This window comes from Callionymus lyra, chromosome 1 (assembly GCF_982586985.1).
Source record: "Callionymus lyra chromosome 1, fCalLyr1.hap1.1, whole genome shotgun sequence".
NCBI classification, from domain to species: Eukaryota; Metazoa; Chordata; class Actinopteri; order Syngnathiformes; family Callionymidae; genus Callionymus; species Callionymus lyra.
The window spans coordinates 25106397-25125053 of NC_141818.1; the positions used below are offsets into that span (position 1 = coordinate 25106397).

At 40.8% G+C, this 18657-nt stretch overlaps 1 protein-coding gene across 1 annotated transcript; it reads left to right on the forward strand.

The window, feature by feature from the left end:
• The first annotated feature begins 458 nt into the window (after window positions 1-458).
• On the forward strand, window positions 459-10312 carry tm2d2 (TM2 domain containing 2). The gene is made up of 4 exons (XM_087798348.1): window positions 459-856; window positions 5988-6075; window positions 6182-6297; window positions 7585-10312. The coding sequence occupies exons 1-4, from the start codon at window positions 600-602 to the stop codon at window positions 7796-7798; spliced, it is 675 nt and encodes a 224-aa protein (XP_087654474.1). The 5' UTR covers window positions 459-599; the 3' UTR covers window positions 7799-10312.
• Window positions 10313-18657: the final 8345 nt, after the last annotated feature.

Sequence of the window (18657 nt, forward strand, 5' to 3'; positions counted from 1 at the left end):
TTCCTTCATTACAGCACGTAAATATGTTTTGAATCATTGTCGGATTACTTTGACTCTCCACGTAAATATGTTTTAAATCATTGTTGGATTACTTTGACTCTCCACGTAAATATGTTTTAAATCATTGTTGGATTACTTTGACTCTCCACGTAAATATGTTTTAAATCACTGTTGGATTACTTTGACTCTCCACGTAAATATGTTTTAAATCATTGTTGGATTACTTTGACTCTCCACGGTAAAGAGTTTTAAAAACCGCTTTCTAGTACATCCGGCGCATGCGCAGCCTGGATACTGTAGGCTGCCCCGATCCTGTACTGACATCGTGTACTGGACAAATATCGTCTTTTTGTTCATATAAATGTTTTACGAGTGGTTAAAAGTATCATGTAATCGTTCTGTTGACGATTCTTTGAGTCATAATTTTTTTATGACGTCCTCGGTTTCAGTGTGTGACGTCATCACGTAGGAAGTGCCCAGACTGAAACGACAAGGCGGACCGAAATGGTACTAACACCGGGATCCTGGACTGACAACAGTTTCTACCTGAACATGAAAATGTTTTTTTGTTCAAATAGTCTATTCGTCCAACTTTAACGATGGCGATGATTTCATTGAACTATATTCTGCTGTGTGGCCAATTGCTCCTGTTACTGTCAGTGATACTGCTACAATGTCTGGAAGGAATTAATTCCCAGAATTCGACGACAGCTGAAACGGCTTCTGTTCCACCCGGACTGGGATCTTCTGTGCTGCCGTACAGTGAGCAGCCTCCCGAGACAGTGAAATATGAAACAGAAAACGAGAGTACTCACGAATATAAACCTCCTTCTCCCGTCGTCCTGTGCAGCTACCTGTGAGTAACCGATGCAAACGTTTAAAATATATGATGTTTACAGTGTGTTGTGTGAAGGATTTCTATCTTGTCTACATTTTAAAGAGGGATCAATAAAGTATATCTATCTAAAACCTTTAGAACCGCCGTGGTTTGAGTTCCAGCCTACGGTCTGTTTACATGGGTTTGCATTGTATTGTCATACTTTTATTAATTTATTCTTTATACTTTATACGTGTATAAAACTGTGTATCCAAACTAAACGTGTGTAGTTAATATATCTAATTCAAACAAAGTGTAAAATATAGACTTTTTATTTTTTTTCTGGAACAATTATTCTTGTCTAGGCTTCAAAATAAGATGGACATTACAGACCAACACCACGGAGGTATTTGGATGTTTTTAAGCATCTTTTTGGAGGAAGATAAAGACGAAGAACACCGGGCTCCAGTTGCTACATAAAATAAACATACATTTCTGCCTAAAACTCTAAAAAGTACTCGTAATCGACATTAGTGTGAGTAGAAAGTGATAACTTAAAAGTAAGTAAGTCAATGTTTTCATAAAGAATATAATGTGTAGTTTCCACCATGCATCAAAATTAAAAAATAAAAGCAAGGTTTTGCAATAGGGCTGTATCAACCTGATTTCTGCACAAGACAACTAATGGTCCCCAATAATGAGGCAAAACAATTCCACTAAGTAACCCTAAAAAGGGACTGTAGTCTGTAGGCCCCTCGTAAGAACTTCACCCCCAGGGGGTGGTTACCAGCCAAAGCACCCTCGAATCCAACGTGCCTCGTTGCTATAGCTGAGGCGAACGCTTTAGGTGTCGCCACAGTCCGTCCGTTATCCAGCAAATGTTGCAGGAATGACAGGACAGCAGAGACCAGACAGGAGCTGGGGTTCAGGGACCTGTCTGCACACCAGCGAGAGAACCTCACCCCATTTGAAGGCATAAAGCCTATGTGTAGACTGGGCCTGAGTATTCTCCAGCGTGTGGAGAACGTCCAGGTCCAGAGTCCCACTCGGCTCATCCTGTGCAAAGCCCACACTTTGAGAGGCAGACCCAGCACTGGGGTGCGTCAGAGTCCCCCTGCCTGACACAGAGCAGCGGGGGTCCAAGGGATAGCCCACGGGCTCCCGACCACCAACTGAGCCAGTTCTGGGGAGTCCGGCGCTACCACTATTAACCTCAGACGTACCTGCTTCGCTCTCCGAACCAAGGGAAGGAGGGGGATAGGCGAACAGTAGCCCGGCCGGCCAACTCGAGTGGGCCAACGCGTTCACGCCTAGAAGGGGGTAGTCAGAGTCAGTCAGTCAGAATCAGTCAGTCAGAATCCTTTATTTGTCCCGCGAGGGGAAATTCGGTTCAACAACAGCCAGAGCAATATACCAAGAAAATAAAACACCCAGAAATAAAAAATAATAAAAAGAAAAAGAAAGAAAATCTAAATAGAATAGAAAATAAATCTGCACTATATTATATATTCACAATCATATTTACAAAAATAATAAGAAAGGTGCAGTTAAATATTTATCTTGGTGTGTTCTTGTTGTGGAGTCTGATGGCAGCAGGGAGGAAGGACCTGCGGTACCTCTCCCTCACACACCGGGGATGGAGCATCCTATCACTGATGGAGCTCCTCAATGCCCTCAGTGTGTGCTGGAGAGGGTGAGATAAGTTCTTCCTCATGGAGCCCAGCTTGCTCCATATCCTCCTCCCAGACACTTCCTCCACAGGATCCAGGGGGCGCCCTAGGACGTAACCGGCCTTCTTAATAAGGCTGTCCAGTTTAGCCCTATCCTTTGCTGTCATGCTGCTCCCCCAGCAGACCACACCGTTGAAGATGGCAGAGGCCACTACTGAGTCATAGAATGACTTCAGGAGTGGCCCCCGGACACCAAACGACCTCAACCTCCGGAGCAGGTAGAGTCTACTCCGCCCTTTTTTATAAAGAGCAGCAGTGTTATCCACCCAGTCCAGGCGGTTGTTGAGGTGAACACCCAGGAACTTGTAAGACGTGACAATCTCAATGTCCTGTCCCCGGATGTTCAGTGGTGAGGGGGAGATGGAGGGACACCACCGGAAATCCACAATCAACTCCTTAGTTTTGCTGGAGTTGATCTTGAGGTGGTTTTTCCAGGCACCAGTCAACAAAGTCCTGGACAAGTCCCCGGTATGACCCGTCATCCCCGTTCTTAATGAGGCCGACGATGGCGGAGTCGTCCGAGAACTTTTGCAGGTGACTGGTGGGAGACAGGTGTTGGAAGTCTGCAGTGTACAGTGAAAAAAAGGAACGGTGCCAGCACCGTTCCCTGGGGGACCCCTACACTGCACAGTACAGTCTTCGAAACACCATCCCGGGTCCTCACGAACTGTGGACGGTTGGTGAGGTAGTCCACACAAACAAAAGTGAGGTGAGTGTCCACTCCAGACAGCTCCAGCTTGTCCCTCAGGATGTCTGACCTGATGGTGTTGAAAGCACTGCTTAGATCCAGGAAAAGGATCCTCACAGTGCCTCCAGGCGACTCCAGGTGAGAAAGTGCTCGGTGGAGAAGGAAGATGATGGCGTCCTCCACGCCGATGTCAGGTTGGTAGGCAAACTGCAACGGATCCATGGAGGAGCACACCAGAGGACTCAGGTAACTAAGGACCAGCCACTCCAGAGCCTTCATAAGGTGGGATGTCAAGGCCACAGGTCTGTAGCAGCTGGGATCCTTAGGGTGCTGAGTCTTCGGCACCGGTACCACACAGGACGTCTTCCACAGTAGTGGAACTCTTCCCAGGGTCAAGCTCATGTTGAACAGAAGTCCAACAATTTCACTTAACTGGTCAGAGCACGTCCTGAGTACTTTGCCACCGATGCCGTCTGGTCCAGGGGCCTTTGTTGTCCTGGTTCTCCTGAGCTGATTTCTCACCTGGAGAGGTGTGAGGGACAGGCTGGGATGGGGGGGCATTGTCCCCCGTGGAGTCAGCGGGGGGGCTGAAACAATACAAGCTCGGGGGGGGGGGAGGAGAAGGTAAATGAAGAGGTGTGAATGGTGTAGAAGCGGGGGGGGCGTCAGTACACCGGTCTGTTCCAGACTCCGCTTGCATAGGTCTGACCTAAGTTGCCTCCCCAACCTGACACAACCTAGTGGAACTCTCCGCCTGAGTTGGCAAGGGAGTTCCAAAACTGGATGTCCTGCAAAGCCAGAGCAGTAAGGTGCACTTTCTGACCTTGGTCACGCTTGGGGTCTAGCTTGAGATGACCGAACCATCTCTGGTCGAACCATCGAGCTTCCTCATGTCTCTAGTTCAACACTGCAGAAAACTGACCAGAAACTGTTTCCTTCAACTGAGAAAAATCTCTAAACTTGTTGTCACAACATGATCTTTTAATCCATGCGTTTGTGTCTTCTCGTCTGGACTATTCAATTGGACAATTTGTTTTCATGTCTTAACAAGAAGGAGCTTGTCTCGCCTGCAGTTGATTCAGAACTCTGCAGCGAGAATTCTGACCCGCTCAAGTAGAAGAACTCGCATTTCTCCGATCCTTAAAACTCTTCACTGGCTTCCAGTTTTTTTCAGGATCAACTTTAAAATTCTGGTTCTTGCGTTCAGAGCTATTCATGGTCAGGCTCCTCCTTACATCACTGATCTGATCCAGCTTTACACCCCAGCTCGGGCTCTGAGGTCTGTGGATCAGAATCTACTGATGGTTCCTCGCACACGGTTCACGACCAGAGGAGAAAAATCCTTCCAGGCTGTTGCTCCTAAGCTTTGGAACGATCTTCCTTTTTCTTTGCGCTAGATGGATCTACTGACTCCTTCAAGAAACATCTTAAGACATTTTTATTGGTGCAGGCTTTTCCTTGATTTTCCGGAACTTCTGTGTTGTTTTCTGTGTTATCTTGAACTTTAAATTATATATTTTATTGAGTATTGTTTTGATTGTTTAAGCGCTTTGTGACCCTGGTCTCAAAAAGCGCTCTATGAATATAATTTACTTACTAACTTACTTACTTAAATAATACCACAAAAGGATAACCACAACTTATTTTTTAAGAAAATGCAAAGCTAAAAATTATTAACACCAGGCTTTCGGAATCTTACTTGCTTTTCATGTAACAAGTTATTTATAACATCATCGTAACAAACATCTTGTCCAACTTTGTGGTTAAGATTCTACACATTTATAACTGCTTCTCACATGAGCCTGTATTGAGAAAATAAATCAAGCAAGTAAGGATCTGGTTGGTAGTTCTAAGCACTCACTTGCTTTGTCAATGTCATCTGTGATTGGGCTGATGCAGTTTTTTTCCGCCATTCTTAAACAAAGATCCTGTAAAATTATTCACTTTTTTTTTTACAAGTACCAGTTCATTTTAAATTATTTATTTGCTAGCTTTACTCAAACAGACGGAGAGCTCTGAGTAGCGCATCTTTCTGTCTTTCGCACCAGATACTATATGCCTGTCTTATTTGAACAACACAATTGAAGAGTGGGTTACTTTTTTATTTGTTGTCTTGTTTTTCAATATGTTATTTTATTTCTTATGACTCTTGAGTTATTTATATATATATATATATATATATATCTTTGTCTTCCTTATGCTATGACCCTGACTACAAGTCAACAAGTTTACATCTAGCAAGATTACATGAGGCGGAAAAGTACACAAAAGTTTACCTTACAACCAACCAACAAGCTAACAATGACTGAGACTCCCTTGACACTTAAGATAAAATTATATTTGCTTGTGCTAATTCATTTTCTATTTTAACTTTTATGAATTTGTTTTTCAATTTTGTCACTTGTCAAGAAACACCAAGTTCGCCCGAACAATGATATCAAGTTGGGCAGTAGGTATCATGTTTTTTTTCTCAGCGAGCTGTTGCAGGAGGATGATGATTGCAGTTGAGTTACCATTTATAAAAAGATAATGCAAAACATATTTTTTTTGTGCTGATGCAAAATATTGTATTGTATTGTAAAAAAAAAATACAGAGAATGAAAGTATTATATTTGGCAAAAATGTATTGGTCTCTCAGGGGACGAAGGCGCTCTAAATGGTCACATAATTCGCAAATTACCGACAATGTGACGGCCATCTTTGTTGCTGACAGTGACTTACTGTAATGTCTGTATTTGTGCTTTATATTCAGACCAGAGGAGTTCATCTACTGCCAAGAACCCATAGATCATGCTGGAAACCATAGCGCCTTCCTGGAGATGGGCCATGGCTGTGTGGGGGTAAAAATAATACTAAAAATATATATATATATATATATATATGTGTATATATATATATATTTGTGTGCATGTGCATGCATTTAATCAACTTCTTTCTTTATGACAGTGGGGTGGACAGACTCAGAAGGAAGTAAACCACACACAGGTTGTCTGCACAGCACTTGATGATATTGAATGTGCAGGATCCAGGGAGTTTCTCAGAGGGAACGTCCCCTGCATCAAGTAAGCAAATTAATCATACATGTAAACTTGTTTAGAATAATAAACTACGATAAAATGGTTTATTTTCTTTCATTGTTTACTTCTTTCTCATCTGTCTCTTACATTGGTTTACAGTATATATGTGATTTTTATACCATCATACACTTCAAATCATACAGAATGAATACTTCTTACACATAGAATCGTACAAGGAACAGAGATTACTTATTATTTCTGCCATACTTTTCTAGAATCTTTTACTAGAAAATTAATTTTCTTCATATGTTTACTTGATCAGTGATCATTGCTGTGTTATTGTCATTTGATCCATTATGGTAATATAATATATTCTTTTTGCAATTTAATCCACCACTTTAAACCACTAATTTTGTGAATTATTAGAATACTAGCAATAAACATTGCTAGTAGTGGAAACATTGTTTTTAACTTTACCATTACCAACTTTACCTTTTAACATTTTTGCTGATGCCATCCAGCTCTACTGCTCTTTTGATCCAACTGAGCCCCAGAGGCTGAACAGCTTAGTCAATTGTTTGCTAGAAATCAAACAATGGCTGAGTGAAAACACTTTACAGCTAAATGTGGACAAAACTGAAACACTGGTGATTGCTCCTGAAGATTCCAGGGTTGAGTCAGTACTTGAGTGACTTAGGTCAGTCTATCAATCTGAGCCTGAGAAACCTGGGTGTTGTATTTGATAAAGACATGTCTCTTGTTCGACACTGCAGAAAACTGGCCAGAAACTGTTTCCTTCAACTGAGAAAAATCTCTAAACTTAGAAAAATGTTGTCGGAACATGATCTGGAGCTTGTAATCCATGCGTTTGTTTCTTCTCGTCTGGACTATTGTAACAGTTTGTTTTCATGTCTTAACAAGAAGGAGTTGTCTCGCCTGCAGTTGATTCAGAACTCTGCAGCGAGAATTCTGACCCGCTCAAGTAGAAGAACTCACATTTCTCCGATCCTTAAAACTCTTCACTCCCTCTCTCTTTGCGCTTGATGGAGTCTACTGACTCCTTTAAGAAACATCTTAAGACGTTTCTATTTGTTCAGGTTTTTCCTTGATTTTCTGGAACTCCTGTGTTGTTCTCAGTATTATCTTGATTTTTAAAGTGTATATACTTTTTTGAGTATTGTTTTGTTTGTTTAAGCTTTTTGTGACCCTGGTCTGGAAAAGCGCTATATAAATAAATATTACTTACTTACTTACTTTTATTCTCTGTGTGGGATGTAGGTGTATTGCATGTTTTTTGTATAATAATGGGGACTTACTCTTACTTATTTGCAGATACACAGGACACTATTTCATCACCACTCTACTCTACTCCTTCTTCCTGGGATGTTTTGGAGTGGACCGGTTCTGCCTGGGTCACACTGGTACCGCTGTCGGCAAACTGCTAACACTGGGAGGTCTGGGAATCTGGTGGTTTGTTGACCTGATCCTCCTGATAACCGGAGGCCTGATGCCCAGCGACTATAGCAATTGGTGCACATACTACTGAGCAAGGCAACAATAAGATTTTGGGTTAAGTCACTTATCAGTTAGAAGGTGAAATCACAAATGTTGGTATTCCTCACCTGGTTAAAGACTAGCAACAGTTTAATTATTTCACTTCAGTGACGACACATTAAATCTCAGCTAATTTGGGAGTTTACACTGTTTCTGTAAGATGTGTATGTGATATGCATTAACACAACGTAATACACCCAAAGCATGCTCTTTATTTTCATCTTAAAACCTTTTCCAGTTTAATTGCATATCACAATTACAGCGACGAAGTGCACTCCAAGTTATCCTTGCTAAATTAAAGCTCCTATTGCTGCAACTACATCTGTGATTGTAATGCATTGCAACAATATCATTTTTTTTCAAGGCTTATTAATGACGAACTTTTTAAAGCATTTTTACATTGAACAGTAGTTTGCACTCTCAGTTTTTAATTAGGTAAGGTAGAACTTTATTGATCCCTCAGAATTACTGCAAAAGTAAACTACTCCTGGACATAACATGGTAAAAAGAAAAATATAATTTGTGGCCACGAATAAATTCAAATCTTCTAATTCATGAAATGCAGTTTGGCCTGTTTATGTCATCAGCCAGTTTAGCTCATGGCTACAACATACGGCTTTTCACCTCTAAGATTCTAGAGTCTAGTTATTATTATACGTCACAAGGCAAAGGCGCCACCGAGAATGGCAGCCTCTCCAGTAGCTTCGCAGCAACGATCAATAACCTTCTGTTTTTTATTTATAATTTTTCATAATTTATTCGATGGATACTTTTGAACATGGAGAGAATTGTCTTTTTTACTCGAGAGGACCAACTGTAACTGAAATCAATGGCACGAGCTGGAGTCGTCATGATATCTCAATGGAACTTCAGCGCCGCTGTCGTGGATGTAGAGCAAGAGAATAAAGGCTAGGATAACGGACAATCAGAGATGTCACAGACCATAGATTCCCACGATCACGATGGGGAACTACAATTCATTGACAAACAAGATAGACGAGCTGTCTGCCCTTAATAACCAGCGGATCTACCGAGAGAGCAGCTTGTTGATCTTCACAGAGACGTGGCTCACTCAGCTGACTCCTGACTCTAACGTGGACCTTCCGAGCTTCACCACTGTAAGAGACGACAGAGACACACATGCTTGCGGGAAGTGCAGAGGAGGAGGTCTCATCATGCCTGGGACACATTACTGTGAAGAAATTCTTGTGTTGTCAGGTTATGCTGTGTGTTTACATTGTTCTGAGTGCTGCGGCTCCATCTGCCTGTGAGAAGATTCACACAATGACAGCTACACTTCAGAATCAACAACATACGCTTTTATCATCATCTCTGGAGATTTTAATCATGCCAACCTGGACTCTAAACTGCCTACTTTCCACCAGGCGGTGGATTCTCCCACCAGGAATAACAGGACAATTGACCTTCTATATTCCAACTTGAAGGATGGGTACAGAGCCAAAGCTCTTCCTCCACTTGGAAGGTGCCGAACCTGGTCCACCTTCAGTCTGAGTTCACTCCTCTGGTGCAAAGACAGACTGTGACCACTAGGAAATTCAGGAAGTGGACACCAGCTGTGGAGGACACCATCAGAGACTGCTTTGACACCACAGACTTGGATGTGCTGCTGAAGTCTCATGGTGAGAACATCGAGGGTCAGACCCACTCTCTAACGGATTATTTAAATTTCTACAGGAGGAGGTTGGAGAAGGAGCTGAACGGGGAACAAATAAGAGAGGTCTGGGATGGTGTTAAAACCATGTTCCTCTAGTCTGTGGTGGCCAGTGCCCTTTTTTATGCTGTGGTGTGTTGGGGTGGGAATGTGTCCAAGAGGAGTGTCAACAGGTTGGACGGGTTGATCAGGAGGGCTGGCTCAGGGTCTCATTCATTCCTCATTCTAATAGGTTATTTAATTCTGAGTTTGGGGGCAGGAGTGGAGTGAAAAGATGATTCTATGCCATGTTCATCTTTGTATCCTTTGTCTTTGTTATTTTTCTTTGATCAATGTTCTTTATCTTTAGACTTAGATTGTGTCATCTTGCACTTTCTTTTTATTTCTCTTTGTTCTTGTTCTTGTTTTATTTATTTATGAATCTATCGCTGTGTTGCTGTATGCTGGCTGGAAAAACAATCGATCGATCGAAAAATATGCTCTTGTTTTCTTCTTTTTGTTTAGACATTTATACCCATTATTGACACCAGAGTGTTTATTCTGAAGAATGTACCACCCTAATATTACTACCATTTTTTGGACTAGAGGAGAGGTATTACATTTTATTTTGTTAAAAAACTTTGATACATAGACTTTGTATTTGGTTTCTATTGAAGGTGTGCTCGATTTGTTTAGCTGGGTGAGCAAACCGAGCACACTCACTGGAAACCACATGTCTTCTCTGTTTTGACGTTGGTTCTGTATAAATATTCAGATTTTACTTTTTTCCATTTACCATATCATGTTCCGTATGAAACTAAGGTAGTCAATGAGAATAAAGTTACATCAGCTGCACTGAATTGTTTTTATTTTTATGTTGACAAACTTGACATTATAGTTGTTTGTATGGATTTGTAATGATTCTGTTTAGATATTACTTTTTGACCTGTTACTAGAATTTCTTAAGCCTTTGCATCAATTTAATTCAAGTGCTAAAAGATATCACCCTTTGACTTTGAAAGTGGTACATACAAGTTGATAAGAAATTAGGTCAGTTATCTGGGATTCATGTAAAAATATGACTTTTTGTCACTGTATGTATATATGCCATTACATCTACATGTAGAATGAAAATCTGTATTTGTATTTATTCTGCTTGAGAGCAGCTGTTAGATTAGACATGATTTGGGGACATTTTCAAGAAACCGTATTTTTGAAACCATTAAAAAAAAATGAAATTGGCTACAGAGTAAGTAAGTAAGTAATATTTATTTATATAGCGCTTTTCGAGACCAGGGTCACAAAGCGCTTAAACAATCAAAACAATACTCAAAAAAGTACATACTTTAAAGATCAAGATAATACTGAGAACGACACAGGAGTTCGAGAAATTCAAGGAAAAGCCTGAACAAATAGAAACGTCTTAAGATGTTTCTTAAAGGAGTCAGTAGACTCCAAGCGTAAAGAGAGAGGAAGATCGTTCCAAAGCTTAGGAGCAACAGCCTGAAAAGATTTCTCTCCTCTGGTCCTGAGCCGTGTGTGTGGAACCATAAGTAGATTCTGATCCACAGACCTCAGAGCCCGAGCTGGGGTGTAAGGCTGGATCAGATCAGTGATGTAAGGAGGAGCCTGACCATGAATAGCTCTGAACGCAAGAACCAGAATTTTAAAGTTGATCCTGAAAGAAACTGGAAGCCAGTGAAGAGTTTTGAGGACCGGAGAGATGTGAGTTCTTCTACTTGAGCGGGTCAGAATTCTCGCTGCAGAGTTCTGAATCAACTGCAGACGAGACAGCTCCTTCTTGTTAAGACATGAAAACAAACTGTTACAATAGTCCAGACGAGAAGAAACAAACGCATGGATTACAAGCTCCAGATCATGTTCCGACAACATTTTCCTAAGTTTAGAGATTTTTCTCAGTTGAAGGAAACAGTTTCTGGTCAGTTTTCTGCAATGTCGAACAAGAGACATGTCTTTGTCAAATACAACACCCAGGTTTCTCAGGCTCAGTTTGACAGACTGACCTAAGTCACCCAAGTACTGACTCAACCCTGGAATCTTATCATCAGGAGCAATCACCAGTGTTTCAGTTTTGTCCACATTTAGCTGTAAAGTGTTTTCACTCGTTTGCCATTGTTTGATTTCTAGCAAACAATTGACTAAGCTGTTCAGCCTCTGGGGCTCAGTTGGATCAAAAGAGCAGTAGAGCTGGATGTCATCAGCAAAAATGTGATAAGAAACATCTGGAAATCTCTGAATGATTTTACCGAGGGGAATCAAGTACAGCAAAAACAATAAAGGACCCAGAACAGAACCTTGAGGGACTCCACACAACAGATCTGCTGATTCAGACCTCATTTGATTGGCAGATGCACTAAAACTGCGCCCAGAAATAGAGAAACCTATTATTATTATTATAGAGTGAGACGGAACTTCCGGGGGGCCAGGGAGACTAGTATGGAGGTCTGAGTGTCGCGTTCCCCACGTACAAACCGATAAATTCAATACTCGAAACAAAGAACAAAAGGAACCCAAATAAACAAGGTAAAGATAAAAACTGACAAACTTACGAAGAAGACATGCCAACACGAGAAGCAACAACAAGACAAGCTTGGACTCAATAACCAAACAGATTCAAATCATGCAAAATTACATCAAAACGGAATTAAATACTTTTAAAGAGGACATCACGAAACAGATGAAGAGAGAACAGGCAGAATTAAAGGTCGACATTGTACAGAAACTGACGCAGCAGTACAGTAGGTAATTTGCGGCGGAATTATTACATTACAAATCAAAGACATGGCGCATTCGCACGGGATTAAAACTCAGACATTCTCTGCAATAAGCCTCCCCACAGATCCGACTGCGCATGTGCGAGCACGATGCAGGTCAAAGGTCAATGTCACTTTAAATGTTACATTAAACTTTGGCCAAAACACCGTTTACAGCCTTATACGTGATACATTTTTATTTTATAATATTGAAACATTTAATTCATACGTTACTATGCGATTTACATTTCTTATAAAAACAACCGCACCAAATACAATTTATTAAAAAAAAGTTATATTGTTTTACGGCCCTTTAGCAGATTCTATGCGGCTCGTTATAAAATATACTTTTTAAAACACTGCTTCGCGTCTCATTCTAAGTGACATTAACCTCTGACCCAACCCACAATGCCATGCGGTGCTGGAACTGTGAGGAGGCTTATTATTACAAATTACCAGAGGTCCACAGGTAATACTTATCCCGTTCGAATCGGACATTAGATGCTGAAAAAGCGTTTGATCGTGTGAATTGGCACTACCTTTATCCAACTTTAAAAAAAAAATTGGATTCGATGAAAAAGCGAAAAAAATAATTTCAACACTTCCTTCTCAGAACGAGTCAATATAGAACGAGGAACGAGACAAGGATATTGCATGAGTCCAGCACTGTTTGCTTTATACGTATATAGAACCACTGGCCCAGATGATCAGACAAAGTAACTCAATTTAAGGAGTAGAAATGAACAGACGAAAACATATCATTCTCTTATTTGTTGATGATGTGTTAACAGTGTCAACTCTTTTATCTCCTCTACACAAACTCCCGAGTAAAGCAAAAACACAGAGATGGGAGAAAAAATAAGAGAGTTTTTGAGGCTAATGCAATCTTCAAAGGTTTTAGTGCATTATGACAGGCAAAAAGACTTGATCTTGTCCTGTGATACCTCGCTGTATGGGGTAGGAGATGGCCTTCACAAGACTGACACTACACAGTAAATAATGCAGTGTTAATCCAACACTTAAAGAGTCAATTCTAACACTGTGCCAGTGAACATATAGGTCCTATGTACAGAGTGTTAAATGTACTCCGAGTATAGAGTTAAAATTTAAGTGTTAAAATACAACACCGTAGAGTTAAAATGTTACACTACACTACACTGTGAAGTGTTAGTGTGAAAGAAATATTGCTTTATTACAATATTAATGTGTTTTAAACTGCTTACTACGTTATCACAATATTAATGTGTTCGCTTCTTTGCCACAAATGCATATGTGTTCGGGGTCAGCAAGGGCAAGTGAAGGAACAGGGAACGAGTTGGAAGGGGGGAGGTGAGAAAGAGCAGATAACTGTTCGATGCTCCCTAAACTTGAGTGTTATCTGCTAATGCCGATGCTGTGATGTATCGTCATGAGAAGATGCACAACGACCTTGGCTGTTATCCGAAAGGTACCATGAGGTACCATGACTAACAACTTGAGACTGCTTTTGATGTAACCCCTCCAAAATGTGTTTTGCTTTGAACAAACTGAATAAAAAGGGAGGGACGCTGGAACTTCATCGGACAGTCGGTGTGAACTAACTTCCGCGTTGGTTCTGGCTGTCTCCTCTCGAGTGAAGAACAATCTCTTACTGGTGTGAGTCTGAATCTTTTGCTATTGAACTGATTTGTCTGTGAAACATTGTGAACAGTTTTTCTGACATTTAACTTGGTCCTTCGAGCCGGATGCCAACGCCCTTTCTTCGGTGGATGATCGACGACGCCTCAACCACACGGTGCACCGGCCAGTGGGTCTTATAAACCCCTGGAAGACCTCCTTTCCACGAGGCCAGGAGTCGAACATCATCTACAGGGTAGAACGCCAACGGCATCCAAGACCAGATCAACTCCACCAGCGAAGAGATTGAGGTCAGTTAAGATTTTCTGACCGGTTGTATCATTGTGATATAAAGAATCATTGTATCAAATGAACGGGCCGTGGAAATAAGGGGACAACGTAAAAGTCCGTCCACGGGATCACTGAGTGATCAAAGGCCGTATTGTTGTAAAACGGAGTATCATTGTGAGTATCACTGTGACACAAGGTACAAGTAAATAGAAAAGGGTAAAATCTTCTCTGTTTAAGGCCGTATTTGCAGTACGGGGTGTTACTGTAACACCAGGGCCATTTTCTCACTGAGAGGTTGTTGGGATTCTTGTCGGTCGAAACCTTACGGTGACAACGTAAAACTGACCAAGAGTTTACAAAACCATCATAGAAATTGGATGTCTTGAGTAAAAGAAAGAATCTAAAACTGGTGAAACGACTGTGAGTATAAACACCCGGGGGTGCCCGCCTCGTTTGAGGTAGAAGTTTGACACCCGGTCGCCACCAGGCATTTAGCATTTTCTTTCTAAAAAACTTGGCAAGACACATACCAGAACGACATGAAGAAGGCAAATAAGACTTTTGCGGAAGCAGAAGCAATTAATAAAAAGAGAGAAAAAGAAGAACGAGTGCGTAAAGTTGAGTCCGCAGATTTAGACAATAAAGGTTGTTGCAGGTTTGTGAAAAAGTGGCAAAATCAGTATGGTTTTCCAGGAGATGTTGATAATGAGACAGAATTGAGTAAGTTGTTGAGTAAATTGTCCTTGAAAGATAGAGAAAAGGGAAAGTTGAACGAAGTACATGGAAAACAGTGGTACGCATGTAAGACTCTGTATGACAGAGCAAGGGAAAAGAATCAGAAAATAAAAAAACCAAAACAAATGAAAGTGTGTTAAGTATCAGTAAATTGTGCTACAAAAATAAAATAAAGATTTAAAGTGAAATTACTAATCCAAATAACAAAACCATCATGAACATAGTTGCTTTTAGAATCATGCAGTGGTCAGTACCTGACATGAATGAAGTGAGCATAAGTGACTGATACAGGAAAGTGTTTTAGGCTACAATAACTACAAATCTGATAAGTAATAATGATACAGCTATGGTTAAACTAACTGTTAAAGATAAAAATGAATTTGAACAAATTGACGATGACACAGGAGCGAGTTTAACTGTGGCTCCGATCGCTGATAATATGCAAAGGGGAAACGCCTCTAGAGCAGAACAGTTGGGATTCCCTCCCTCCGATTTGCACGGGCGGGGGCCAATTCCAACTCCAACACCGCGGGTTCACCAGGCGGGAGGGGCCGGAGTGAGGGAAACACCTAAGATATATCTGTGCCTGCCCGAGACACCTCCGTTGTACTCACCAACAATGACGACATCAAACTCATCAGCGGCAAACCCCCCTGAAAAGAGAGTTTTGTCAGCCCTGACTCCATCTCAGGGAGACGCGATCATAACTCAGCAGCAGCCTCCTCTACAAGTTGGAATGCTGCCAGCCCTGACCTGAGCTCAGGGAGTTGTGATTCTAACTCAAACAATCCAGTTGGATCTGTTTTGAGAAACAGGTGACAAGAAGTATGGGGGGGGTCGGTGATTGGGAAAAACAAATGAATCCACAGCATCCACTACAAGTAAAATCAGAGCTGAAGCTACATGATATTAACAAACAGACTACAGGAGCATTTCCTATGATTCAAATGCCGAATAATGATGCTAATGCACCATTCTTTGTTTTTAGACCATGGACACCCGCAGAATTTAAAGAAATAATACAATCTATTGCAACACCTGCTGCAAACATAAGACAGTTCATCAGAGATATTAGAGATCTCGTTGACGGTCACAGGTTAAACAGTCACGAGATAGCTAAATTAATGGCACTATCTACAGGAGCTAGATACGGAAATGTAATGGAGGGGTTGACGGGGTTGACGATCAAGGTAACGTCATACCATATGCACAAGTCGTGTTACCCCTGAATGACATTTTGGAAAGATGTGAACAGATTTATGCACAGAGACCTGATCCTAATCAAATAGCAGCCTGCAGACATAATGAAGACGAAAACATAGACGACTTTAAAATCAGATTAATGGATGTTTTTAACAAACATGGTAGGACTCCGGAAGATCATCCAGCTCTATGGGAATCACATTTAAAAATTATTTATTGAACGGGACATCTTGCCAGAGATTGTCCTGAGAAAAGCAAGCGCAGAGATAAACCCAGACGAAAACACTACTCTGATGATTCGTCTGAGGATGAAGAATGACTAGGCCTACAACAGGTGGCGGCACCAAGGTCACAACCGAATGCACCGCCATGTGAAACTGATGAATCAGAAGAAGATATTAACCTCTCACATACAAGATTGTGTTGAAGAAATTTGTCGAATTGAAGCATGTCATACTTAAGGAAATATATTTTATATAGTTACGACGCAAATGCATCGTGAATCTTTATTAAAAGGATGTTGTTTTCTTAGTAAAACAAACATAAATATGGAGCATTTAAACATTAATTTAATGTTAAGTCTTTTTGTGATCAAGTTGTTCATCAGTATGTGGTTTTCAAATTGTTGAAACAAAAGTTTGGGTTAAGTTGTAATAAATACAAATGTTTTCTTTTCCAAAGAAACCTTTTGGCAGAAAATTGTTTTCCTGATTCAAACATGTGACGTATGTTTGTGAACAAAATAAAGGGTGATAAACAGAAACCGGCTGTTTCTAAAGCACCGAAACCACAGACAAAGAAACAAATGCTATGATGGAAAAGGTAAAATCTTAGGAAACCAATTTTTCATTTTTTAATAAGTATTATAGACTTTATTGAGGTTAATTCCATGTAAAAGAAGAATATGTTGTTTGAGTTGATAAGTTTTAATTTGAAATTAATTTATCGGAATAATGATACTGAAATTGGTCAAAGAATTTCTAACTACTAGTTTTTCAATCTAGGTGGTTTTATAGTTGTTGTGTGAATTAATGTTGTTTGACTATGGACTATGGAAGTATTTGTCTTGGCGGATAAGAGTAATTGTCCCATCTTTGAGCAAACAGTAACAGCAAAAGGAGGATTCATGACATCGGTCCTGATGCAGAAACATGGTAGCAAGATGAGACCAGTTGCATATTATTCACAACAGTTGGATCCAGTGGCACGAGCAACGCCAGAATGTGTACAAGCCGTGCTCTCTGCGGCGCTCGCTGTGCAAGCGTCCGCCGAGGTCGTCCTGTTTCACGCGTTGACTCTGAAAGTACCACACGCAGTATCAGTCTTACTGTTGGAAACGAAAATGCAGTTCTTATCACCTGCTCGACATCTACATTGCACTGCTGTATTGTTATCTCAGGGACACATTAACATTGTCAGGTGTGGAGCACTCAATCTAGCGTCATTAGTACCCACACCACTAGATGGCACTCCACATGACTGTGGAAGCCAAGTCCAAATTTTAACTAAACCACGACCAGACTTGACGGATACACCTTTAACGACAGGAACCGTAGTGTTTGTTGACGGTTCAGCGAGTAAAGATGAAAAAGGAAAAAACAAAGTGGGGTATGTGGTGACGACCGCAGATAAAGTACTTTATCAAGGGAAATTCAAATCAACTAGTTCAGCTCAGGCAGCTGAGCTGGCAGCCCTCATAAAGGCATGTGAAATTTCTGAAGGTGATGATGTAACTATCTGGACAGATAGTCAATATGGATATGGTTCTGTGCACGTGTTTTGTCAACAGTGGGCGAGAAGAGGGTTTAAAACAACAACAGGAAAAGAAGTAGCTCACAAAGAGTTACTTGTAAAATTGTTGCATGCCATCCACCTACCAAAGAAGTTGGCAATATGTAAATGTGAAGCACATTTAACAGGAAATGATCCAGTCACTATTGGAAATAGACTGGCTGATCAGGCTGCAAATGATGCAGCACATAAAAGCCCACAAGTTGGAACAATGCTTGCACAGAAGACCACATAATCACAAGAAACACCTGTAAAAGAAAATGAAGTGTTAATAAGCAGACAACAAAACGCACCTCACACAGAGAAGACATATTGGGGAAAACAAGGTGCTGAAACAAACTCAAAAGGTCTGAGTACACTATCAGATGGGAAACCGTGGTTACCAAAATCTATGTTTGAATGGGCAGCAAAATTGAGTCATGGTTTGAGCCATGTCTCAACAGGAGGGATGGTAGCCCAAGTAAAACAGCATTACCACGTTCAAGGCTTCACTCTATATTCAAAATAAATTTTGTCACAAGTGCCTTATTTGCATAAAGAACAATGCACAAAGGTATTTAAGACCCAAACGAGGAAAGTTCCCAGAACCACCAGAACCATTTCACACCATACGCATGGATTACATTGAATTGAACAAAGCACAAGGTAAACAATATTGTTTGGTAATCATTGATGTGTTTTCAAGATGGGTAGAAATTTTTCCAACAGCACATGCTGATGCAAAGACAGTTGTTAAAGCACTGTGTGGTCGAATTATTCCTACATTTGGTATTCCATCACTCATTCGAAGCGACAATGGTTCACATTTTC